This window comes from Microchirus variegatus, assembly GCF_963457635.1.
Source record: "Microchirus variegatus genome assembly, chromosome: 7".
Classification (NCBI taxonomy): Eukaryota; Metazoa; Chordata; class Actinopteri; order Pleuronectiformes; family Soleidae; genus Microchirus; species Microchirus variegatus.
The window spans coordinates 7,017,335-7,043,540 of record NC_139808.1 but is presented as its reverse complement, the minus strand read 5'-3'; the positions used below and the strand labels follow the sequence as shown (position 1 = coordinate 7,043,540).

Genomic DNA, 26,206 nt, shown 5'->3' with positions numbered 1-26,206 from the left:
ATCATTTAAATTGAAGTCACAAAAGTCCGTCAAAAGCAGAATCTGCTTGACTGAGACACCGACCACGCTGACAGATAGTGTAACAAATGACTGCTCCCACTGGAAACACAGATGCAAGCCTAAGCTTAATAAGACCATAAGTGGCAAACTCACCTCCTCACTTCTCATTTTAATATAAACAAAATAAAAAAAAAATAGCATTTGCATATATATAGTTCTCCCAAGCCATCTGACATTGCTGCCAGCCAGTACCCAAAAAAACAGCTGAGTAACTGATTGTTACCTGGGGAAAATTAAGATAAGAGCGTAATCCCTTGGATGAAAATGGCTTCATTGGACCCACAGCAGTGGAGCCGACCAGATTTAACAAACCTCAATAAAAATGCATAGTCTGTCGTGTATACATTATTAAATTTTTAATGCAATAAGGGAGACATTGTTGCATGTCTTGATCCTCTAACGATTAAGCTGGAGTGTAGTTCTGCATATTTGGCCGAGTTTATGCCTGCATGTTGCAGTGTGCATCTTGATCTCAGAGGACAATTTGATATGTATCTCGATAAATGGGCTTCGATTGGAATTTTATTATGGAATGATTTGGTATAGTTTGATGCAATTAGATTTAATGCAATACAATCAAATTAAATCAAATGGCTGCGGGGGGAACAATAAATCAAATGAAAAGGGGGAACAAAAACGCACTAGTCTGGAGTGCCCTAGTGGCCTACCCCTAGTGGCCTACCCCTAGTGGCCTAGCCCTAGTGGCCTTGCCCTGGCCATTAATGGCCTCTAAAGCAAAATATAAATTATAAATACAAATTGTTGTCTCTAAAGGAGTGTCTTTCTAGTTGAGAAGTGATGCAGTACCCTATAAGGTGACCTTGCAACTTCGTATCCTATGGGTGCCCTTCCAATCAAAAAGGGTGCCGTTATGAAGTTCCTGACTGCCCCAAATTGGTGTTCCAAATGGTGTCCTTAGAGGAAATTATATTCAGTGAGATGCTGTGCTGTAAAGGATGTCCCTTTATTGGGATACAAAGGTGTGTGAGAATGTGGGCAAATTATATACTAATGGCCCTGCCTCACCGGCACACAGTAGGTGCCCTTTTAATGTTCGCCCCCTGCCCTTCCAAATGCCTGTGCACGCCACTGATAATAACCTTTTAAATTTTCCATTTTATGACACATAAAAAAGGGAGATGATGATTACCGAACTACATACATGTCATTGTGTCTAGTACTTCTCTACAGACAAAAAAACTGCATATCAGCTTCATCAAAATGATTCATAACATTGAACGATGTTTACATGCATGCTAAAAGTCCAATGTTAGTCAGACTAAGACAATAATTCTGTTTTCTTAATGTAAACACATTAGTCCGACTATAATTGAGCTTGTCTAAGTCAGACTAACATATCTGGACAATATGATTCATAGTCTGATTACTCCTGAATGTACGCTGAGTCGGACTGGAGTCAGACTTGACATTCATGGCTTTCTTCGCATGAAATGCAACCTCAATAGCCATTCTCGATATATAATTTGTATCACGATTAACATACAGCAGGTACGAAACATACAGAACCACAGCATGATCAGTCTGCTGTACATGGACAATAATCGATTTTCTCCTCCACGGCTTGAAGTTGTCTTAGTTGGACTACAGCCTTAGCTCGATTAAACTATGCATATAAACGTACATAGATTGAAGTATATGTATTTATTTATACATATGCATGTTTTGCATCATTTTTGTTACACCCCTTCTGTATATACATTAAAAGCTAATTCCATCCTAGTTAACATGTAGTGCTTTGAATCCAATGGGAGCTGCAATATATCAGGATTTAGCGAGAACCTCACAAGGTTGTCGAGAGTGCCAGATTGTTGATGTTTGAGAAAAGCAGGTCCATCCGTTTTGTGTGTAACGCCGGTTGTTTCTCAGGATAATTTGCCATTTAGCTAATTTGTCACATTGCCAGGTTGCTCAGAGTGGCTGCAGATTAGAAAAACCCTCATTTGTTTCAGTCATATCATAGACCAGGTAGGAGTACTGCATCATTAAGCTAAAGGCATGCAGTGTGTGTGTTAGCATGTAAACAGCTCCTAGCTGCCTTCATAGTAAACAAAGGAATGCTATAAGGTGACAGCGGCGGGGGTAGTGATCTAAGCTGTCTGATTTAATGGCCGGGTGACTTTAATGATAATCCACTGGCCTCTCCCTCGTTTCCCCCTTAGGAGCTCTGTTGGATGACAGGAAACAAACAGTGCTCTGACACTTTCCACTAATTAGCATCATTAGCATACAGCCATTATGTGGCTGGACAGTAGCATGACAGGGCTCTGAGAAAGGCTGCAGCAGTGACCTTTGGTGGACAACACCAGCTGTCACTAATTAGCCGTAGCATTGGCTGGAGGGACAGAGACAAAGACTGACTCCTTGTCCTTGACGACCTATGGCACCGAGGAACGTCTCCCTTTTTAATCTTCTTTTGCCCATAAGTGTAAGTATTTATAGAAAGAAGTGTGCTTACCTGAAAGTGAGCAGTTCCCCCCCCCTAAATATTAAGACCTTTACAGTTTCATAGTCTTTAGGCAAAGCTTAAACTAAACTGTGTGACTAAATTTAAGAGATGCACGATACACAAAGTAGGGAATACTGACTTGAATACCGTCGCTCCACAAAACCTACTTTAAAGGTTTCATGTGGAAGTGACTTCTTTCTCTGCCTAAATGTTAGTAATCAAGGTTCATTGTTTTGAAGATTTTTGTTTTTTTAGCTTTTACTTGACACGTGCCACCTTACGATTGTGCGTTGCCTTTCATCTCAGAGCACAATTTCTGTGCCTGTAAAAGGAAAATATAATAAATGGCAGAGCAAAAACATGATTTTTACTGTACAAAAAACTTGCATAAATGAAAGCTTAGGCTAAAACTAAACTGTACACAAATAACACAAACTGGTGTTTTGTGTGTTTTTTTAAAATATAAACTTTAGGGGGAAAAAATAAAAACACTTTTTTTTAAGTTTATGAATCGATTCAGAATTGTTGATGATTAGAATCGCAAGTCCTATGTCTATCGATTTTTTTCCCCCACCCCTAGTTTGAAATGTACAGATGTATGACACAGTGGTATCCTCATTGCTGTAACCTGAACAGACTTGTGTTTACAGATGCAAGCACTATAGTAGTGAATCCCTGATATAAACTAGAAATGGGCTTGCACATTGGATTATTTGCTTGATTAGCTGACCAGTTAATGTGGCTAATTGTGGGTATATTAAAATGATTGATTATTACGAGAGTGACGACGGTATCACTTCATCGCCATGGTTACAGTCAACGTGCTGCAGGATAAACCTGTGGTTTGTGTTGTAGAATTAGAATTTGCTCTCTAACAGCTCTGTTTCCAGGTTTATGGAAAGTGGCAGGTTTTTTTTTTTTTGTTTGTTTTTTTTACAAAAGTTTCTATTTCAGCCTGGCTTATATGTTAAGTTTAGTCCTTCTCAAATTTTGAGAAAGAAAGTAACTTTCACTCCACCTGATCCACCCTCCACATAAAACAGTAAAAGTGTTGTTTCAGATGAATGGTACAGGAAACACGTAGCCCATTTTACTAGGAATAAATGTCAAATAATACCCAATGACTGTAAGTTAGTATTTTTACTTGAAACTTGATGAAACTTCATAGTTTTTTTTTTTAAAAGATATCCTCAAGATTTAAAACTCACAATGGTCCACTGGTAGAAAGAAATCATGTACATTAACACATCCGTCCTTGCTAATAAAATAAATACAAACCTTTCTTCTTTCAGTCGGACTGAACGCTAACATTTTAAGATTCCAGTGCTTTTCATGTTTCCCTGGTGACCTTTGGCTCAAATGTTTTTATTCTTCTTCTATCCTTATTTTTTTTTGACTATTTTATTGTCTCTTTCAAACAGGAGCGTCTGTTATGAAGGTTACTGCCTCGGATGCCGATGACCCTACGTACGGCAGCAGTGCCAGAGTGGTGTACAGCGTACTGGATGGCGAAAGGTTTTTCACTGTTGATAAACAAACTGGTAAGAGGAGTACAATCATCGTCTTACACATTCAGCACTCAATGCACTCACTGTTTTTTTTCCCCCCTCACAAGATTCTCCACAGACCTAACGCTCAGATCGATGAAAGTTTGGCGACCAAAACTTGAAAGAATTGCTAAATAGCAGCAAAATTAAATACATGTATTGAGCCAATAACAACTAGTTGCTCTTCAGCAAGTACAGTACATACCATAAGGCATTCATTGCTTGGCCCAACACTATATTTAGCTTGACCTTTATTGGAGAACGGACAAAAGGCATAAGCATAGCTAATGATGCCAAACACAAAGAAATGTGTTATTGTATCTTGAGGCACTGAGCCATTGTTTTCCCTCACTAATTCTTAGGGTTATTATTCCACCAGGTCCAGATTTACACTATGAAGAATGCCTCTCTTTTGCCCATTGAAAATTACCCATTCCCTCTTGGGCTGGAGCTTACACAAGCGATATGACTCGACCCACAGTCTTTCAGGTGTAGCTTAGCATCAGTGTTGCCTTCAAATGCCCCCCCAAGGGAAAAGCACTAAAGTTTTAATGATTCCTTTTTTGGTGTCCACCGCTTTGATTTGGTCGGCCTTGGTGCCTGGATGATAAATGGCTCTGCCGAGGTGGGACTAGCCAGGAGACTGGATGGTTCATTCCAGCTTCTGTCTCACGACCCCAATTCTACCTGCACCCGCTCTCCATTTTGTAGGCGGACAGGCTCGCCTAATAGGTGCAAGTCATGGAGGTCAGAATGTAGAGAAGATGGTGCAGCTGTGAATTCTGCCTCATTAATATCACTCACACTCACCATGACAACAAACTGAAAAGCAAGTCAGTGGTTTTTTGTTTTTGTTTTTTTGTTGTTGCTTTCATCATCCTGGAATTGACTCTGGGTGTTTTTGAGTATCTGAGTCAATGGGGTCATTTTTGTGAAAAGAGTGAAACACACAGTCTACATAAGGATATTTATTCATTCATTTATTTATATGCCACCTTCAAGCAAGTCATACAATAGCAATTTAATCACATTTTAAATGCAGTCCATTAGCTTTGGGTTCCGTTTCCAATTATGTTGTCATTTGGTTACTTCATTCTTTATTTTATTTTTTTTAAGAAAATTGTTAACAATGTCCCTGACATGTCATTTTACAGAGGTATGAGATATCGCTTGGCTGTGTTTATACTGTATGAAGCTCAGATTGGATTTGTGATCTGTGATAACACCAAGCCACCTACAGTAGCTACCTCATCTACCTCCCTCCAAAACCAGTTTATGTTTATGTTTTAATGGCTGCAGGAGCAATTAATACAATAATAATAACAATAGGCTCTATATCAATGCAAATGTTGAAGGGGTAGAAGAAAAATATGTGAAATAGTTTATTTTTTTCCCCCCACACCTGAGATGTCTGCCCTACATGCTACGAATTCCTCTGCAGTGTCAGATTACAATGGAAAGTTCCCCCCAAAATTTGCATACACTGGTTGCTGACAGTGTGCACATTGACAGGGGAAATTACCCTTCTGGCAAGCAAAAAGCCAGCTAACACAACATAACCTGCCAAAACTACTTTCACGGCTTTTAAATCTTTCAGTAGCCATGAAGGTCCAATTTAACGGACAACTCGTAAGTGAACAGATAGATTCCACGTTGCCTTGCCAGATCGTAAGAGAAAACATGTGAATAATGCAATGCGTTATCATAGTGAAGCACTGTTTCACAGTTCTATACTTTGGTTAATTTGTTAAAAGCGACCATGGAGTGGTCCTATCGCACATCTATGTGAGTTATGGAGGTCTACTTATGTACATTAACTTGTTTTTATGGTCAAAAACCTCCTAGTTGCTGCAAATGAGCTGATCAAAATCTCTCCTCACTGAAGCTATTGTCAGCCGCACTGTTTCAGACTGAACTCTCACCCCCAGAAGACAGAACTGTGTTGTGATTGGCCAGCCAACGAGAGATATCCCAACTGTCTTGTGATTGGCCAGGTACCTGGAAGTGGCGTAATTAGCACATCAGCTCTCAGAAGCCCAGCTCCCCCTTCTGGAACAGTGGATGCAATGCTACTCATTATCAAAACATTGTTTTAACAATGTTTAAAAATGGCTTCGTCACGACTCCCCACCACAGTCCCTTTTACGTCTTTGACCCGGAGTCAGAAGACACTGTCGCAAGTAAAACACCTCCACAACGGACGTTATTCTTCTTCTGTGGTTCTATGTACAAAACCGAATGTGCACGGACTAGTGACCGAAGCAGGAGGATCTGCTGTTCAGGAGACGGGATCTTTACGTAACGATTCCAGGCTTTTTCAGACGGCTTCCAGAGCCAGAGAATACAATAAAACCCAGCGTTCTCAGCAGTGGCTGAACTGTTTGTTTCGAAACTTTAGGTGCTTCATAAATGAGGTAATGGTGCATATACACGCCAAAAAACAGCGTTGATTGGAACTTCCCGTCTATGGGAGCTTTAATATTGAAGAAGCTAGGCAATTTAACAGATTGACTAGGTTATACGGAGCATGGATGAGTATCCAGCCCGTTTCCATAGTATGCAGTGATGAGGAGAATTTATTTATTTATTTATCTGTTCAATCTCACCTGCCCAGAAGGAAGAGTTGGTGCTTGAGGGCAACAACATTGAGCTGTTGTCAAACTCAGCTGCTCTGATCCAGCAGGCCACCACCATCAAAAACGAGGATATCTGAACATTCTTAGTGGCATGAAGGCGACCTGTCCCTATAGCTCCCTAACTGGTACGCAGAGAGGCTGTAGAGAAGCATTCTTCGTATCTTTGGACTGACACAGCTAGGGTGTAATCCACCAACCTCCCTCTCCAGAGGCGACCATTCTAATTGATGCTACATGCAATTATAAATGCTATACATACAGCCTCCAACACGATGATGGTGTGCAATGGTGCTGCATACTCGCTTCAGAATGCCACTTTATTTCTGACAGATCCAAATTAGATGCATCCCCTCTGGTCTTTGGTGGATGAAAGACGACGAGCATGTTATCTGCCTTGCTCTGTAACTTTACTGCCACATATACTGTATTTTGGATACTCATAGGAAAGTGCTCAGGGCTAAATGTGACTGGAATCAGTGAGTTGTGTACCCAGCACAGTGCAAACCTTTGGGAATGAGACAGCCAACAAGCCCAGGAAATGCATCAATAGATTCTGATGTGGAAAGTCCCAAGGGGGTAAAGTGGAATTATATTACGACTGCACAACAAACCAGCCGGCTACTGATGCCTTTGCCACTGAGCCAATAAGGGGGATGTCTTTTTAAACCAAGATAGACCTTCTGTAAGTGAGAGATGGAGGCATAGAATAGAAAGAGAGACTAGGGTAACGACTCTTTAAGCAAAAAAACTTTACAGACATACATTTCTACCCCTTGGTCAGGTTGTCACTTTTAGGTGTATACATACAAGTTGTTTCTGCTGAAATGTAGCTGAAAATAAATTAAAAACATCCATGTAATTTCTTATAAAAAACTGATGTACCCATGTGTTGACGATTGACTTTGTTAAAATGCAACATAAATTGAGTTATTACATTTCTATTGCCTCTCTGTGGGCGCTTTCTCTCTCACATCAACGTTATAGCTTTTTCTCCGTGTCGCTCGTTTTCTCTTTGGACATCCACTTTGAGCACAGTTTCATCCAGCATGGAAGAGTTGTAATGCTGTTCAGGGTGGCCCAGGCATGCCTTCATTCTGCTCCTATATATTATTCATTTTAATACAGTCGAGCCATAAAATGGTGTATAGGCTGAGGCGTAATGTGACACAATCTCTTCCATCCAGCATGTCTGTGGGGGTGAAATTGAATGTGCTGCACTTGTGCCTCCATAATACAGCGCTTAGCGGAAGTTGATATTCAAACTGACTGGGGAAATGTAGTTACTGTATGCAACCTTTTCATTGGCCCCACTTACAAGTTCCACTCACCTCTCCTCACCCTCTCTGTCTCTCGCCTTCATCCCTCAATCATTAGGGATCATCATGACAGCGGTGGCAGATTTGGACCGCGAGACGCAGGATCGTTACGAGTTGGTCGTCAAGGCAACAGACATGGCAGGACAAATGGGCGGTCTCTCCGGCTCCACCACGGTGACCATAGTGATCACAGATGTTAATGACAACCCGCCGCGCTTCCCACAGAGTGAGTGTCTCCTGCACATTTTGCTTTCTTTAGACAGTAAGCGAGAAAAATGGGGATTCGCGACGGGGGGCACGATGCATGGGGGAGACGTAAGAGCTGGGAAATGACTGAGTGTAAATGAGAATGCGAGAACTGAAGATAAGACATAGGAATTTGACAAAATGCATACAACGACCTGCAGCCTGCTGACATCGATGAGGAACTTTAAATTTATGGTCCTAGTCAGATGTAGAAAATTGATTCTTCCCACTGCACATTTAATCATTATACAGTACACATTGCACATATGCAGAATATAATCATTGTAATTGTATATAATTGTCATGTTCAGGTGGTTTTGGGTCTAAACGGCTTTTCAAAATGAGTGAGTGTAACCTATTATCAGTTTTCTGTCGAAAGTAAATTTCCCCATGTTCGTAGATGTTTTTTCCGCATTTACTTCTTGGGAGTATTGCTTTTTATTGGCGGAACACCATCTGTCAATGCGGTTGATTTTATGTGATATGTTTTCACACACCTTTTTCTTATTTATGTATAAATCCCTTTTTCATCTCCGTAAATCATATTTACCCAGTCAGAGGGATAAACCCTGAAGGATTACAGCATCTCCGCTGAATGCTATGGAGAACAGATTATAGTTCGGAAAGGCAGATTCATGAATAAGATGCAAAAGGCACACTGTGTATGTAGAGACTTGTCCCCCCCACTCCCCTCTGACGAGCAATAACATTTTACAGTTTCTTCTTACTTTGCCTCTTTTAATTTTGTTCAAAATGAGTGGCAGACACCCTGTTTGCTGTCAGTCACTTCATACACACCCTTTAATTTAGTACATTCTTCTTCGCGTTGTTGTTTACTACTTATAGATTATCACTATATGATGATTTACCACTGATGTACGACTAATGAACAAACATGATACGGTCGGTTACAAATAGGTTACAAGAAAAGACTAAAAGCAAAAGATGACAAATCTGTCTCTATTAATACGATAATGTGATCAAGTACTTGACGATGTTCTGTGTGAATGTGATGATCACAGTGGCAATAACTGCCTGCAGAGTACCTGTCTTCTTCTTCTTCTTCCATTATAATACCATGTGAGTCATTTCCTGTCTCCTGTTTTCTGCTCTAATCTTCTTCTGCATTATACTTCACCGTTTCTCGTCCCTATCCATTACTACAAATATCCTTTCATTACATGCTCCCCTTTCTCTACCAATCATTCATCTTTTCCTCTTCCTTCCCTCACTGGGTTTTTGGTGCTTTCTACATGTTAACCCACACAAGAGCAAACTCTCACTATGTTTTCTCTGTCCACATCTTTGGCCACCTTCACCACACACTAGAGATGTACCAGTTTTCGGTGTCGGAGGGAGCGGCGCTCGGGACGCCAGTTGGACGCGTCATTGCCACGGACGCAGACATGGGAGAGAACACGGACATGAGCTATCTGATCAAAGAGGGAGGAGATCTTTTCAGGGTCACCACTGATGTAGAGACACAGGAAGCCGTTGTTGTCATCAAAAAGGTACGGCATGGAAATCAACCTTGTGTTGTTATTTTTTTTTTTAGAATGCCATGTGTTTGAAGTGGATCTCCAAAAGAGCAACATATGATGCATGTGACATTTAGCCAGGAGCAATAATTCCAGCCACCAGAAGTGATGACCTTGCTCACTACTGACACTACTGCTAATCTATTTTGCAACACTCTATACTCCTATTCTACTATATATATATCTATACTACTATTCCTTTGTATTATTGTGAACATGGTGCCACTCTAATTACTGACTGACCAACTGCTGTGTTCAACTGCTCATTGACCTCCGCCAAGGAGGTATAGGATTTCGCCGGAATCTGTCTTGTCTGTTTGTTTGTCTGTCTGACTGTTAGCAACATAACTCGAAAAGTCATGGATGGATTTGGATGAAATTCAAATCCACAATGGGACCAGCAACAAGTGATAACATTTTGGGCGTGATCCGTTTTTTTTTTCTTCCAGCCACTGGACTTTGAGAGCAAGCGCACACACAATGTCGTGGTGGAGGCGGTAAACAAACACGTCGATCCTCGCTTCCAAAACCTGGACACCTTCAGAGACCAGACCATCGTGCGAGTTAGCGTGTCGGACATAGACGAGCCGCCCATCTTCCACCCGGCAGAGGGCGCCATCATGGAAGTACAGGAGGACACCAAAGTAGGGGCACTGGTCGGGATCGTCACTGCCAGAGATCCAGATGTGAAGAATAAACCCGTTAGGTATGATGGATCGATTCAATTAAAAAAAAAAAAAAAAAAATTGTTATGGATTTTAAGTCGGTGAGACCTAGATATCAGACTCTAATTGCTTCATTATAATATAAAAAAGCAATTATAATATAGAAAACTAATTATAGGAATTATGCAATACATGAGTTCTGTAGATGCATGGCTTTTTACATCAGCAGGTGGATGTCAGGATTTGAGGAAAAAATCTGCCATGGCAAAGCAAAGTTCTTCATCACAATACATTATTTTTCTGTGGAAGGTCAAAAGGCTTTGTCGCTGCAACACAGACGGTCTCTACAAGCATGCACTTCATGCACATAATACCCTATGCTACATATTGCTTTGAAATTGTAGACCTAGGTTTTTATTGGAATACATCTTTGGAATAATATATCTGCAACTACTGGGCCTAAAAGCACAGCATGTCCTTTTTAACAATACATCTCGGTGATGAGTGAGATCCCAAGCAAACCGTGGAAGGTGGGACTTTATTATTTGTCGCTTAGATCACTGTGTTATAAAGACAGTATCATCCGATCATCTGCTCTACCAAGCTCTGTGGTTTATATGTCCTCAGAAGAGCAATTGCGACGTGAGAGGGGGGGGGGGGATATAGATAAGGACTAAGGCAGTTCTCCACTGACGGAATATACACCGACACATGCAGGGCCTGTGCAAATTACCTCCATTAAAAATGCATGAGGCTCAGAGATCCAGGTGTAATAAAGTACAACACAGTGGTAGCGCTGTCGTTCAACAGCGTCTTGGCAGCCCAGAGCTGGGAGCGTGGCTGTGACTGTGTGCGCATGCGTCAAAGTAAGTGAACTGAGTGATTGTATGAGCGAATGAAAGGGCCCATCCTTTTTGGGTGAGAGATCCATTCCTCCACATTGAAAGCAAAGCAAAGCCGCACACGGAACTACTCGTCTAATAGCAAATAAAACGAACGAAAACCGAGAGAGGATTAGTATCTAACCAAGACATTCCATATGTGGATACGTTTGTCAAAAGAGAGGATCTTTACAGGACGTAGGGGTTATTGTCCCTTTTTATTCTACTGTTAATTCAGCTCACGTTCTGAAAAGGCATGTGTAAAGGAGCCACATTTGTGCCACAGATGTTTGAGAACATTAGACGGGATTTGATGGGGGAAGATTTTATGTTCATGAGGAATAATAGTTCAGTAAGAGACCACTCCACAACTGGCACTTACTGGGATATTTTTATGCATGTATTATATTTTTGTTCCCCACACACACAGTGGTTTACTTCATTAAAAATAGAAATGATTGGTTTTAATGCCAACAGACAAATTATTTTGAGGGCCTTCATTCAAATCTAGTCTCACATAAACCAGCAAATAGTATGAAATACACCTGCAAATCAACAAACCACTGTTATTTATGAAAAAACTGAATTCTGTATTACCACATGGCTCTCTTGACTCCACACCATGAGACCCAAGAGAATGCTTGTCATCAGACAGGCTGAAGGAAATCGGCAATAAGTTTAGGTGGGCATGAGTGAGGCAGCCAGCTGTGTGTGTGTGATGAGGGAGGGGAAGTAAAAACAATGACTCCTTTCTGCAGCTTTCTGGTAACTCACCAATCTCCAATGTACCCGGAAAGAAGGAAAAACGCTTTGTTTGTTTGTTTTTTTTTGTTTCTCGAGTACATGCTGAAAATGTAATGTTTGTTTGCTTACTCTGAATATGGAAAGAGCAAGTCAGTGTATAGCTTCTTGCGGTTAAGGGACACAGTGCTATAATTCCAATCCAATCCAACTTTATTTATAAAGCACTTTAAAAAAACGACAGCGTGTGACCTAATAGACCAAAGAACAAACAATAAAATATTGTAGAAAGTAGTAAAAACAACATAAATAAACAAGTCATAGCATAAAACTATATAAAGATAAAGATAAAAACCAACTTCTCATAATTCACATGTCAAAACTGTGGCAAGTCTCCTATGATTCTCTTTTTAATTGTAATACTTGGACCCTCGCCAGCTACAGTAAATGTCCTTGTTAGCTTTTAAATATAATTAAAATATAACTTGTTATTTCTCTATATCTATATACATATATCTGTATATATATATATATATATACAGATATATATACATCATGTACGAGTCAATTACTGCTTCTCACTTCAACATCAACAATTACTTTTCTTCCTGTCCTAACAGGTTCTCCATTGATCGAACCACAGACCAGGAGATGATCTTCCATATCGATCCTGATTCAGGGGCGCTCACACTGGGCAAGGTTTTGGATCGCGAGACAGCAGGCTGGCACAATATATCTGTGAAGGCTGTAGAAGCAGGTACGTGCGAATTGTATAACCGCACGTTGTTGTTCTGACGTGTTACGTGAGATGCACTGGATTACACGCACATGTCCGATGCCTGAAGGAAATATTAAGGACACACTGAGATAAACACAGACTTGTGACATTATGTAAAATGTTATACAACGCCGTTAACCCTTAGAACACAGAGCATTTGGGCTGCTTTTTTCCATTACTATAATTTAGACAGTACAGCATATACAGAGGCTATAAGAATGTGCAAAATAGAGTGTCTTATATCCTTTTTTTTCAGCCTATAGGCAGTCTGATGAAACATGTTATTCATTCACTCACCCGTGTTCTTCATTGCAACAACAAAAACATTGCTATACTGAGAAACACAGTGTCATTTGGAGCTTAATCAACATTGTGTGAACTCATTTGACAATGGTTTGAATGTAACAGACATTTGTTTACGTATCAAAAAGTCACACACTGCAGCTTTAAGGTTTATTGTTAGCTTTCTAATCACACTGAACAAGTTTCCAATTGTTCCGTCTATCCATCAAGTTCATTATCTCCCTGACCAAAGTGCTTACAGAGATTTCTTTTTCATTTTCTTTTGTAATAGCGGTGAACATTAAGAATATAATAAGTTGGGGAAATTGGAAAGTTACAATATCATTATAAGAAAACTTATGAGGAGGAGGAGGAGGACTATTCCCCACTTTTTTTCAATCTCATACAGATGTAATTTTGGCATCGCAGGGAAAGCAAAGAATATTGCATGCTGTATCTAACGAGTAACCACCGCTGCACATGAGAATGAAGAAGAAAACAAAGCAAATAATCTAAAACTTATTTTTAAAATGTCTGCATAGTTGTTCCTCTCTCTAATAAAGCCACAGACTCTAATGTTTCCAATAATCAATACAATCTACACTGAATAGTCAGCAGCGGCCCCAAAACACAACACAAAGGCAAAATTAGTTGCTTGTTGTTTTTTTTTGTCATGCAATTCCCTGAGCAATATGGCCGCTTTTGTGCTCTGCTTCTTTGTTCTTAGTTTTATGTCAGAGGCACATTTTAATGTTAATTGAACATTTAAAACCTGTCCTGACCCTGTCCAATATCAGACATAAACACATGCATGGACGTGGAAGATAAAGCCTCTCACGTCGCCTTTCAATGAAGCGTTCGGATAGACAGAGTCAGCAGTCGGCGCCATCACAGTCCCCGTCCCTAATGTTTCTTTATCACCTGTTTCGCTCACAGAGTCCTGAGAGCTGAGATATGTGCACAGTAGACAAAAAAATAAACATAGCCACATGAGAGATTGTCATGGGGGGGGGGACTTGTGAAGACTATTTTTAAAGAAGAATTTAACTTGTCTGAAGACAGTTTTTCTGCACAAGTCACCTTAATTATTCAGTCCATTAGTGACCTTTGAACTGTCGTGTTGCCACTGAATCAGTATAGTTAGTAACAACAGCCTTTCTGACAGTGCTTAATTTCTGTGCCCTTGGATTAATCCCAGCTAAAGAAACGGCAATAAAGTGACACTTGGTCTTATTAGCGTAACTGTTAGCAAAGATACACTGTTTACATTCTGGGAATGGGTGCGGAATTAGCGTTGCAGTTTCAAGCCTCGGACCAAGGTTCAGGACCAAGTGTCACTGGTGGGCACATAACAAAACAAAGAACAAAGATATTTCTTGACTCAGGGGAAACTGAGGTTGGGAAGCACAATTTTACAAAAATGCTACCCCTATTCTTCTAATACTAAATGCATTCCTTTATTTACTGTACAAGACGTGTGCGTGGGGGCTAAGTAAGTAGGCTTTTATTTCAAGTACGACTTTAACACATTAACGGCAATGCTTACGCGCGTTAGCGCATCACACATTTCCATGACGACTGACTGGAAAAAAGAACCATGTGACGTCATGTGTACGTGCCGTAGCACCGGAGTCCAGGCACTGTTTACTAGTTAGCTCCATTAGCTTCGTTAGCTCCTTTAGCGCCGTTAGCGCGCCGTTAGCGCACCTACAGTCAAACTGGAGCGGTCTGTTTATTAAACGAAAAAGAGCAGCGTTACAAATAACCAGTGTACCTGTGTCTCTATTTTTAAAGTTCAGCGTTACTTTAGAGACTCGTTTTAACAATCGGGTCATGTTAATGTGCGTTAAAACGTTGACGCCGTTAACCCAGCACTAAAATGCACACACAGAATGTTTATAACCAATGAAGTGTCCCTGCTATTAGCGTCTCTCCTTTCGCAGATACGATCACACTAAATATGACATAACCTCAGATGTGTGTAGTATTTTTAAACCTTCCAGAGAACATAGACACGACTTAGCACAGGGGTAGTATTTAACCACACTGACATCAACACTACTTCCTGACAGCCTTCTCCATAGAAACACATCAGAATAAGTTAGAGTGACATATAATTTCCGAGGGCTGATCGCTAGTATGATATCACCGAGAAAAACTGCTTTCTTACCCAGACAGGTAGAGAATCACCCTGAGGGCGAAAAGATACCGAAGTAGCTGGGAAGGCTTTATCTCTAGCACTGTTGCAGGGGGAAAGACGTTTTTCTACCCTGTAACTTTTCTAACTTGTTCTCTGACAAACAAATGTGCACTAAAGAGCAAAGGGGGAAAAGATGTTCAGAAAACATGAACTATTTCACGTGAGAGGAAGTCATAATTTGGAGGAATTTGTTAATAAGGTACGGTTTTATATATTATTTTTGCTCCAAACGTATGCACCACAGGGGGTTTAAAGTGCTCTGCTTAGACACATTTGTCAACTGGACAGGGAAACATAATAATGTGTAGTCAGGGACCAGAGGTTGCGACCTAGCTGGTGTGTTCTGTTTCATAATCACTCACCTGCTGTATTGTCTGTGTGGTGTCGAGGAGGAGGAGGAGGAGGAGGAGGAGGAGGATTGAGGGGGAGGAGAAACTCAATCCTCTAAAAAGTCACTTGTGTTTTGTTTTCCTACACTTGGTAGGTTTACATAATTAGTTTGTCAAAGCGTGGTTATGCAGTGAATACAGGATAACGATGCTGTGGAGAAATCCCTGGCAGTGAAAGACACAGTTGAGTGTCTAGCTCGTGCTGTATTACTGCATTAGTAATTAGTGTTATGGATCCACAAACAGTCAGTGTGATCAGCTTTTTGCCCCCTTTTTTGTTGTTTATTGTTTACTGATGTGTTATATGGTCCTATGGGGATAAATAAAGGGATCTTTACACAGAGTTTTGATACATGCACCACACCAGGGTAGCACTTACAATGACTGTGGTGAAGACATCTGCAGTGTGTCATTCAAAGCTTTCACTGGCATGTTAATATGATTGCTTTGTTTAGAGGGACACGTTGTTGAGAAACCCTGAAAATTACAGCAATCTAGATCATTTTGTCTTCAGCTGACAACACTGGGAATGGTTGATTCCTCATTTTGACTTCAGATCTGCTTGGTATTTGGTCTTCAGCGAATGTTTTCATCAGCAGTCGCCTGTAGACCTTCACCTAGCTAATTCCATGGAGTATGTGAAATACGTACGCTGAAGTGTTTGAATCGTTTGCAGAGGTCTGAAAGATTTGCATGTGCCAACCTCACACACAAGTAACAGATGTTGAATGACAGGGCTCAGCACAGTTTTCAGTCAGCATCAGAGGTGTGCGTGGTAAAGACACGGGTCCTCATTGTCAGGTCTCTCACCTTTCAATAAAAGCATGTTAAATATGTCTTCTCTGAAGAGGGCAACTCTGACAGCATTACACACGTCTATAGCAGTGGTGTAAACTGTCTTATGGTAAATTAAGATGTGTCTTGACATTGACAGTGAATAAATCATGCCCTCTCTTTTTACTTATTGACTGTGTGTTTGAATCTCAGTCAAAGATCAATGAGAGGCTGTCGATGCAAAGACTGTATCAGCTAATGGGTCAGCGTTTTATCCACATGGAAATGGCTTGTTGCGTATTAGGTCCAAACTAAAGACGAAATATTGTGAGAATGAAGTCTTAATATTGCCTAAAGATGAAGAATTTTGCTTTGGTCTTCACAAATAAGGGAGTACTTTTGGCACATCAGCACCACATTATCATTGGCATCAGGACTTTGAAAAGATTGTGCAAGAAAGTCTGTTTTGAGGGAAGAATCACACCGACTTGGAGGAAATCATCTCTTTTGTGGAGGAGAAAATGGCTGGTATAGTGCTCGACTGCAAGGCTATCTTCTGTGTGCTGTTTTTATCGTTTCTCAAGAAACGATAAATTACATTGTTGGATGTCAGAAGGAGAGGAACTGTGGCTGTCCTCCAGTCCGTTCTGTTGCTATTTCATAATAATAATACATTCAAATAAATAATGATTAAAAAAAAAAAAAAAAAAATCCAACTTTTTTCTTGTTACATTCCAACTTTTTTCTTCTAATACTACAACTTTATTCTAAGATTCTATAATTTTTTTCTCTTCTGTTTTGGCCCTGATACTACATTGCATTTGGGAGCACTTAAATTCAGTTTTTTTTATGTCCCATAATCCCACCTTTCTCTTGTGCTTGCATTCACTTTTGCTTTGTCATCTTCTTGTATTTTGACATTTTCTGGTCCATTCGTTTGATGATAACTTTGCATTTCTTTCCTTCGCCCTGGCTTTGTCTTCATTCTGTCTCTGTTTCTGTAATTGTATACATTTTGTATACTTTTTTTTTACTCGAATAAAAAAACAGTTGCCGTTTCCGCATGCTTACCGTCTCCTTCTCTGGATTTACGACAGTGTTTAGAGTCGTTATGGGGGAATTCATGTGGATGAAGACATCTGGTGGTGCGACCGTAGTTCCGCGGAAGAGCGAGTCGTCTTTTAACTTGAAGGTTGTTGAAGCGTGAAAGATGACTGATAGAAAAGCGCGCTGCACGTACTGTAGATGCGCTGTGTGTGAATGGGAGAATGGCAAGACTGTAGTGTGAAGCATAAATACAGACCATTTATCTCTTGAAATGATGCTGTGTTTAGGGACAAAGAAAACAAATCTAAGTCTAAATGAGCAAGTCCTTTGCTAAATGTCAGAAAAATGTGAGTCAACTTTTGTGAACACAGAGTGTGAACTATTTGAAATATGTTGTGCTGCTGTTAACATCAGGAGCGTTCACACGAAAACGGAAAACATAATGAGACGATTCGGTCTGACACGCTGAACCTGTGTAATATCGGCGCTGTGTCGTTGAAGACAAATGACTGTGTTCCTCCAGAGCCTCTGCCTTCATATGGGTCTCTGGCTCAGTACAGAGAGCAGAAAGCAGTCACTGTACAGCTGTATTTTTCGTTTTTTCCCCTCCTGCCAAAAGTGACATTTTACACCAAACTCTTTCCTCCAGCAAAGAACCATTTGGTCAAAAGCAGCGTGACACTCCTGACACAAACCCACACACAGACTTGCATGCAAAGACGCTCACACAGACACACTTACAGTCTCCCACACTCTCTGTCTTCCCTGAAGTTATGTCAGTATATTTCAGTGCCTGAAAGATCTACTTTTCTGGAAGATTTGTAACAGCTGGTGTGTGCCTCGCAGAAGCAGAGCATGCCAATAATCTGTTGAAATCCTTTTTATTCTCCTGCGCTATCTGCAGACAGATTTAGAACAGCACCACTTGGTCCAGATGAATGAACTTATCTTGCTGAATACTCTTGTTTTTTTCCCCCCATGACGAGAGTTTGGCATGGTTGTGGGTGGGGCATGCTCATATTGTTTCATCAATCCTTTGAATTGAAATGTAAAATGTGTAGCTCAAGTCACGGTTTCATTCTGCAGTGAGAGAGTGGGGACAGCAGCATAATAGTGGAGACCGAATTAGAGGAAGAGGATGAAGCGAGCACTGGTGGAGCTCTCTCTGTGTATATTTATGTTCTTGCTGTTCCTGCAAAAAGCAGTCAATTAAAACTCAGCATTGATGTGAGGATTATGCTATTAGTCCAGAGCAGCGTTCTCATTTGCTGCTGCTGCACCACTGTTTGACAGAAGTGTGTTGTTAGTGAGCGACGGAGCGAGAGAGAAAAACTGCTTTAGTCTGATGATTATTGCTCTGACTTGCCTTTGTTGTTAAACTCCAATTAGGCTTTTTGGTAACATGTGGCCCGCCTGCATGTCAGCTGTCAACATTTCTATCATCAGCTCTGGTTGTAGATGGTAGATCGTCAGAGATACAGTGCCTCCGAGTTCAGCCATAGGTTCCTGTTGTCTTTTTAGAAGGGAAAGCTTTACCCCTGACATACACTAGAGTTCAAAACTTTGGGGTCACCTATATACTTTTTTGTGTTTTACATTAAAAGTCACACTTTTATTTGTCAAAAGTGTTGCAAAATGAATAGAAAAGACAGTCAAGACATTGACAAGATTAGAAATAATGATTTTTATTCAAAAATAATCATTTTGCCCTTTCACACAACACAGAAAACAAATAAAACAAAACAAAAACCTTATGAGACAGGAGATAGTTTTGACACTCTGGGAAAACTGTGCAGCCCTGGCAGAGGTTTGCTCTCTCTCTCTGAGTGCTTCCTCTATGAAAGCAGTCAATTCTTGAGAGTGAAGTAACATAATTGCGCTTACACTTAACTGTCTGCTATAGTCACATAATTGCAACAATTGAAATGAATTTGCCGGTTTTTTTTTTTTAGTGACTGCAAAGAGTTATGCGCGCGCTTACGCATTTTGTTTCGTTTGTTTGTTTGTTTGCCTTTAATCACGGGGTAATTGTCAGTGACTGCATGGTGTTGCGTTTTTTTTTTTTTCCTGTAGCGTGTCACTCCGATGCAGGGGTTGCGACAGATGTGTGTACTGATTTATTCATAAGACGTGTGCTCAAATTAACCGGAATACCCAGACTAACACTTGAAGCACCTACACCACTCATTTAACACGGGGATAATCTCTTTCTCCCTCTCTTTGCCTCGGTAACACACTCACATATGCAGATACACTACAGGCTTCCTTCTGCATGGTCGTGTTTTTAGAAAGTAAAAACGAAAACTCAGTCAGACATTATCATATGATTAAGAACGGGAATTAAGATTCAAAAAGTCTAGCTCAGTTGAAGTGGCTTTTGATTGTACTAATTATATAATCTTCTCCACTGGCATTTTTAAATTCTAGCATATTAGGGAAAATTGTCTTGAGACTACATTGTTGTGTTCGTCCTTTTTTGAAACGCTATTATAAATAAAATTACAACACTACAAAAAGAACAACCAAACAATAAAAACATTTATTTGACATTATCACCATGCTGCTCCGCTCCGACTATAAAACAGCTACATGCTATTGTGAAGACATCAGATAAAGAGAACTTGGGGACAAAAAGAAGCGACGGATTATGTGCTGCAATTTTCATGTCACTCCGGTGTTCGTAAAAAAGTGTTATTCAAGTAACTGGTGCAATTTCAGGAGACATTACGTTAAAGCCCTCCTAGGTTCTGCTTATTTTTGCTAAATTATATCCCCCCCTGACTGTTTCCTCACTCTTAATGAAGGCTATGCTACAAACACATAACGAGTCTAGTCCATGGAGTCTGGAAGCCTGTACACACCAACCTCTTTAGGGCAAAATTGGACGGTCAACTGCACGGAGGCAGAAGTGTCAGTTAGTGTTTACACTGGATCTGCTCAGCTCACGATCCCTGTGGTTCTACACACAACAGCACATCGTTCGTAATGAGTGCGAAACGTAAATTTTTTCTTTATAGATGAGGTTTTCAGTTATGCGTAATGTGCAATAAACATGTGGCTCTTTTGAATCTGGTGCAGACAGCTGGACTGATTGAAGTAAATGCATAATATATGTGCTGTTGCATGCAAATAATTTCTATGTATACAACTCGCCTCGCCTTGGCACGGCATGGTTTATGTTTCCACTAGCATAGTACCTGGTACTAGATACTTTTTTTTAGTACCTGCTCTGGCACTGATTGGTCAGAGTGCCGTCACAGGAAGAGACGTCCGACACTAGAATCAAACCGAACAATGCCGAACTGTAGATCAGTTAAAAAGACTAAAAATGTGGGTTAATCTCCAAGAATTACCAAGGAAATGTCTACAATCGTGTGTACAATCGTGTCGAAGTCGGTTTCATGCAGCGGTGCAGTGATGACTCCGCCCGCACTGATTAGGGACTATTTTTATAGTGGCGAACTGGGGCCATAGTGTAAGAGGGCCAAAAGAAGCCAGTGTACACAGGGTCCATCCAAAACCCTAAACTCTGATTCTCTTCAGTCTATAACGCTAACTTGTTGCTCCAGATCAAGCTCAAGCACATGAAGTGAGGCTGATGTTGCTGATGTATTTTTCTCTTACCTGCAGATAACCATACGATGGCCTCCCACTCGGCAGTGAGCATTCGGATTTTGGATGTTAATGACAATCCTCCTGAACTGGCCACGCCGTACGAAGCCTCGATATGCGAAGATTCCAAACCAGGCCAGGTAAGGCTTTCTTAACGTGATCGCTGGTGAGATTTTGGTGATTATTTTTCACAACCGTCCTGAGAGTAGCACACATGATACACGACGCATTAATTCATGCACAAAACAACATTTAATTATGGAATTATATGAATGGAGCTGGAGTCTATTTAGCTGTGGGCTGAATATTAGAACAATACTAATTTCGTATTGCATCAGGCAGGCTCGTGGTTTTGAAATCAATTGCATGAAACATAGAAAGAGAACAACAAAGACCAACATTGCATCCACTGCTACTGTCTTCTGTATTTATTTTATATGAATAGTGCTTCAAAATTGAAATTGATTAATTAAGATTGCTCTTAAGTCAGTCACTCAGACAAACTATAAAATACTATAAAATGAATATTGTTATAGTGAATGAAAACTGGCATATGTTTTTAGGTCTGTTTTTTTTATATATATGTATATAAACACTAGACCTTCATATACTGTATAACCTGTTTTTAAATAAATTAGTGTACTATATCTTTATTCTGTCTGAAATATGTTCACGTTAACATCAAATATACAAAAAAATTAAAAGTCAATTTTGAATTAAACGTAGCAATTTAATATAGATTTTTTTCCCACAGATATTTTCAGATTGATTTGCTTCCCCGTTCAAGCTCAACAGCTTATTTAGCATCTTTCTAAAACTGCATGATTATGTAAATGCTTTGAGTTGGAATAGTTTTTCAGTCGCCTACTAAAGGACAATGTTGCGATGAACAATTCCAGCATGACGTTCATTATCACTGCGGTACAAATCAAATTGGACGCATTTAAAAAAAAATGAGGACAAAGACAGTACCAGTCCAGCTCCTTCCACCGATCATCATTAAAAATTGACAAAGTCATTAGAGTGTTTTATTCTACTTACACTGTCGACCGGCCCTGGGCTAAGTTAGACCCAATTATCATGTGCAAAGCAAAGGAATAATTAAAAAAAAGTGAGGCTTTAAAGTGGGGCCTCCATGCTGGAAGCTGCATTTACATGTGTAATGAGGCTCAGCCTGCCCCGATCGACAGATTCTTAACCACTTATTCCCCCCCCTGTGCCTCTGTAAAGCTACCCACCTGTGCTTTTCTACAACATTGTTTGGCCTCTCCTCTCTTAGACCGTCTTGATTCCCTCTCCCATCTGCAAGAGCTCACATTAACCTTCAGCTTCTAATCACACAGAGATGATTAGTCTTCCTCCAAAAAGATCATTCCTGGCTCCCAGCTATGCAACAAGAAATGTTTTTTAATGCTCTCATTAGGGGGAAATATGCAATGAAATAATCTGGGCTCAAATTGCAAAAAGGCATTTAAAAGTACACACATGGACATATTGCATTTTATCACTTCATCTATCCCATCCATACATCCATCCAAAATCACCCAATACTGTCTTTTCAATATTTTATTTTCATGTTTGTTTTTTCTGCTCTTGATGTTGTTGTGGTGAGCACTGTCTGAGTCACCTGCTGAGATTGAATAGAAACGTGTTAGCCCAGGGTCAAAGGCTTTCCAACACTCATTTTCAGCCTCAAGGGGAAGCTACTTGAAGGCACGGAGGAGAGAAATTACCCCCTGTCATGCTATTTTCAGAATAACAATTAAAAAACCCAACCAACAGATTTTTCACAAGTTGTCAGCCACTACATAATTTACCTTAAGTTGTGACATAAAGGTCTTGGAGTTCTGTATTTGGTGTGTGTTCAGCTGCTATTTTATAGCACATTTAACTGATAAACTCTTGGACTTCCAGCATCCAAACAAAAGAAAAAGTTACCAACTTAATGACTAATGAATAACTCAATACTAAAATAATACAATATTGTGTTTTTCCTTCACTGACGAGACGCCAAAAAAAGTTTAGATACCGATAAGATAAGGAGCACTGAACCAAAAAATTGCTTTGCAAACCTGTAGTCAGCTTAATGCCACTAAATTCCTCCCTGTCAAAAAGTTTAAAAACGTGAATCACAATACTCCGAGAAAATCATGGGTGTTGGCACTCAGCCATGCTCTCTCGAGGTGTAATTCAGTTGCCTGGCAACTATCCAATCAGAGCAATTTGGCCACTGTTTGTATATATATCTATATATAGATATATATATAGATACATATATATGTTTATCATGGATGTTTGTGTGTGTGGTCAAGGAACACAAGCATGCAGTTATGTGAAAGAACGTAGGACAAAGGAATGTCTCATGGCCACTGACAATGTCTGTCATTTATTATATTGATGGATATTTTCTGCAGGTTAGAGTGACTCTGTGTTACAAACACACTCCTGTCACATAACATAGGATGCACTTATTCTGACCAATTATGTACCGTATTTGGCTTACTATTTGCCGTCACTAGACATCAGTGCAGTAAAAAATATAAGCAAATCAAGGTAAAGGTAAGTGCTGGTCTGTGCAGACTTTAACTTTGTAGACTAGGGCGCCATTCCAATACCTCCTCTAACCCTTCATTTTTGCCCTAACCCTAAATTTTGCACGTTCACGTGTAGGGGGGAGCAAGGGGGAGTGTGATTTTTCCCTTATAATCAACCCTCAAATTGTAGTGAGCTCTGATGCGGGCTTAAAACGAAGTGGAAGAGGAAATTACCCATGATGCTTAGCAAATTCAGCGAACCGTCTGATTTTTTTTTCAACAAAGATGGCGGCCACATCTGCCGAGGAACAATTTCATTGTAATATATTTTGACTAATAAGGACATTACAATGTCGAAATGTGTCGGAATATGTTGGTTTGATATACATCCATAGGACCGTTGAGCTTTGAACACTAATGTCAGAAAATAACTGACGATTTATGAAAGCAGCTAGCTAACTAGCTAAGTAGCTAGCTAGGGGGTATTTGCCGAGTGCTTCGAGAGAGTATGCCTGTCATGTAGAGCTACATGACGGGCAAACGCTCTCGAAGCACTATGCAAATAGCCACTAGCTAGCTAGCTCTGCTACATTTGGGTAGTTTTGTCAGTGTTTTGGATGTGTGTACCGACGTTCACTTGAACACGAATACCCTGGACTTGTCAGATTTCATTCGTGATGTAGCGTTTAGCCGACTTTTTCCCTGAATGAAAGTAGAAGCATGCTCCACCGGTAGAATTGTCAACATGTGGCGTAGCTTAGCATGTTCGTTACGATCACTACACTAATTTGCATATAGTGGTGTCCCAATTCCATAGGGAAGCCACTTCCCTCAACGAGGGGAATTTACGGTTGAGGGCACTCCAAACCAAGTGGGAATTTTAAGGGGGTGAAATGGGACGGAGCCTAGGACAACCATGTTATTTTTGAAGTAGCTCTGTTGGGCTGATATGTGACATTATCTGAAAAGAGTGAAACGTTAGATGTTTGTTTCTGCCTGGAATAGAGCTGTAACTTAAACAAGGTTTTTCCGCCCCTTGTAAGCGTTTTTCTTTTTAGTTACAAATTCAGAGGTCAAAAATACAAGGATCTGTTAAAGCTGAGGGATGTTGCTCTGAATTGCTGAAATACCTTGACGCCTTCTGCCTCCCAGAATTGACTTATTTCTTTAGTAAAAAAAAAAGAAAATGAAAAAGAAATATACGCTGCCAGAGGACTTGTCTCGAGGTGAAAGCCCACAGATATTTGCATGTGAAATACGTTTCAATTTGTTTTCAGCATCCCAGAATGTTGTTAATCACTTTCAAAGCTTGAACACCGGGCAACAGCTTTTTTGAAAATAACCATAATTAAGTAAATTTGTCTTTCACCTTTCTTTGCATGCATGCCTCCAGACACAGAGAACGTGCACTTTGCTCACTTCAGAAAATGATTATTGCTGCTCTATTCAGTATCTACTTTGTTTTCTTTTCTTTCTTTATTCATTTTTTTTTTTTTTTTTTTTTTAATTTAACCTTCACTTATACAGGTTATCCCATTGACACACGGGGTCTCATATTCAATACATATACTCAAATAGTTTGATTCCATGTTGAAAATCCTCCGCGAAGTGAAACAGAATATATCTGCAGCTCTCTCTGTTTACCATAAATTATACCATAAACACAGGCTTGCACGCCTGTTCTTGAACACTTCACAGCCAAATAAAGACATGTATGCGCACACCCACACACATGCTGCTCGCACATTTTCTCCGCCGCTACAGGCTTCGGACCAACTCCGGTATACTTAGTTAACGAGGAGCGATCTATTGTCTCCTGTTGTGTGCGTTGTTGTGTTATCACCAGTTCTGTTTACGGAGTGTCAGCTCCCTGGCTCAGGTCGGGAGGCTTTTCCACGGAACCGCAGAGAAAATCAGATTAACCTAAGCCTTTTAACTGCGGTTGGATTTGATCTCATTTGAGAGTTGGCAACATGGCCTATTTTGTTTGTGTTTCGAGGGAGAAAGGGATGCAGCGGGGAGGGTTGGTTCATAAATAAATAAAAAAAATGGGTGACATTGGCTAAGGAGCTTTCGCTTGTGGGATACCATTCAAGACACTGAATGTGTTCAGCAACTTCTCACCGCTTTTTCTTTTTTAATGGGGCCTTGGAGGAGTCTGTGTTTGATGTCCAGTGATGGAGCATTTAGGGAATGTAATTCTCAAGGTAAATTCAGATGGGATTCACGCTCATTGTATCTCTTTCTACCATATGGAGCTAGCGCACATCTATGCCAGCAAGGAATGTATTTTTAGAGCATCCGTTACAGGTTCGTCTGCACACTACGAGACATCTTTATTTTCATTCTTTCTTTTTGATTTTTGGCATAAAAATCCCCCCGCTGAAATGCTAGATGAAAACCAAAATATCACAAAAGGTGTTTAAGTGTTTCGAGATGGATTAGTTAGCGTCCTGCTATGAAAGATCCCAAACATTTTAGCACATTAGGATG

The 26,206-nt window shown here is 40.2% G+C and overlaps 1 protein-coding gene across 1 annotated transcript in view; it reads left to right on the top strand.

Moving 5' to 3' along the window:
• The window catches only part of cdh22 (cadherin 22), a gene marked incomplete at both ends in the record, with an annotated part of 66,944 nt that overhangs the window by 22,238 nt on the left and 18,500 nt on the right, over positions 1 to 26,206 (top strand). The window contains 6 exons of the mRNA XM_083893057.1: positions 3,949 to 4,068; positions 8,085 to 8,252; positions 9,602 to 9,783; positions 10,260 to 10,516; positions 12,718 to 12,854; positions 21,198 to 21,319. Of these exons, the coding sequence (XP_083749183.1) occupies positions 3,949 to 4,068; positions 8,085 to 8,252; positions 9,602 to 9,783; positions 10,260 to 10,516; positions 12,718 to 12,854; positions 21,198 to 21,319 (986 nt within the window). The remainder of the gene's footprint in view (positions 1 to 3,948; positions 4,069 to 8,084; positions 8,253 to 9,601; positions 9,784 to 10,259; positions 10,517 to 12,717; positions 12,855 to 21,197; positions 21,320 to 26,206) is intronic.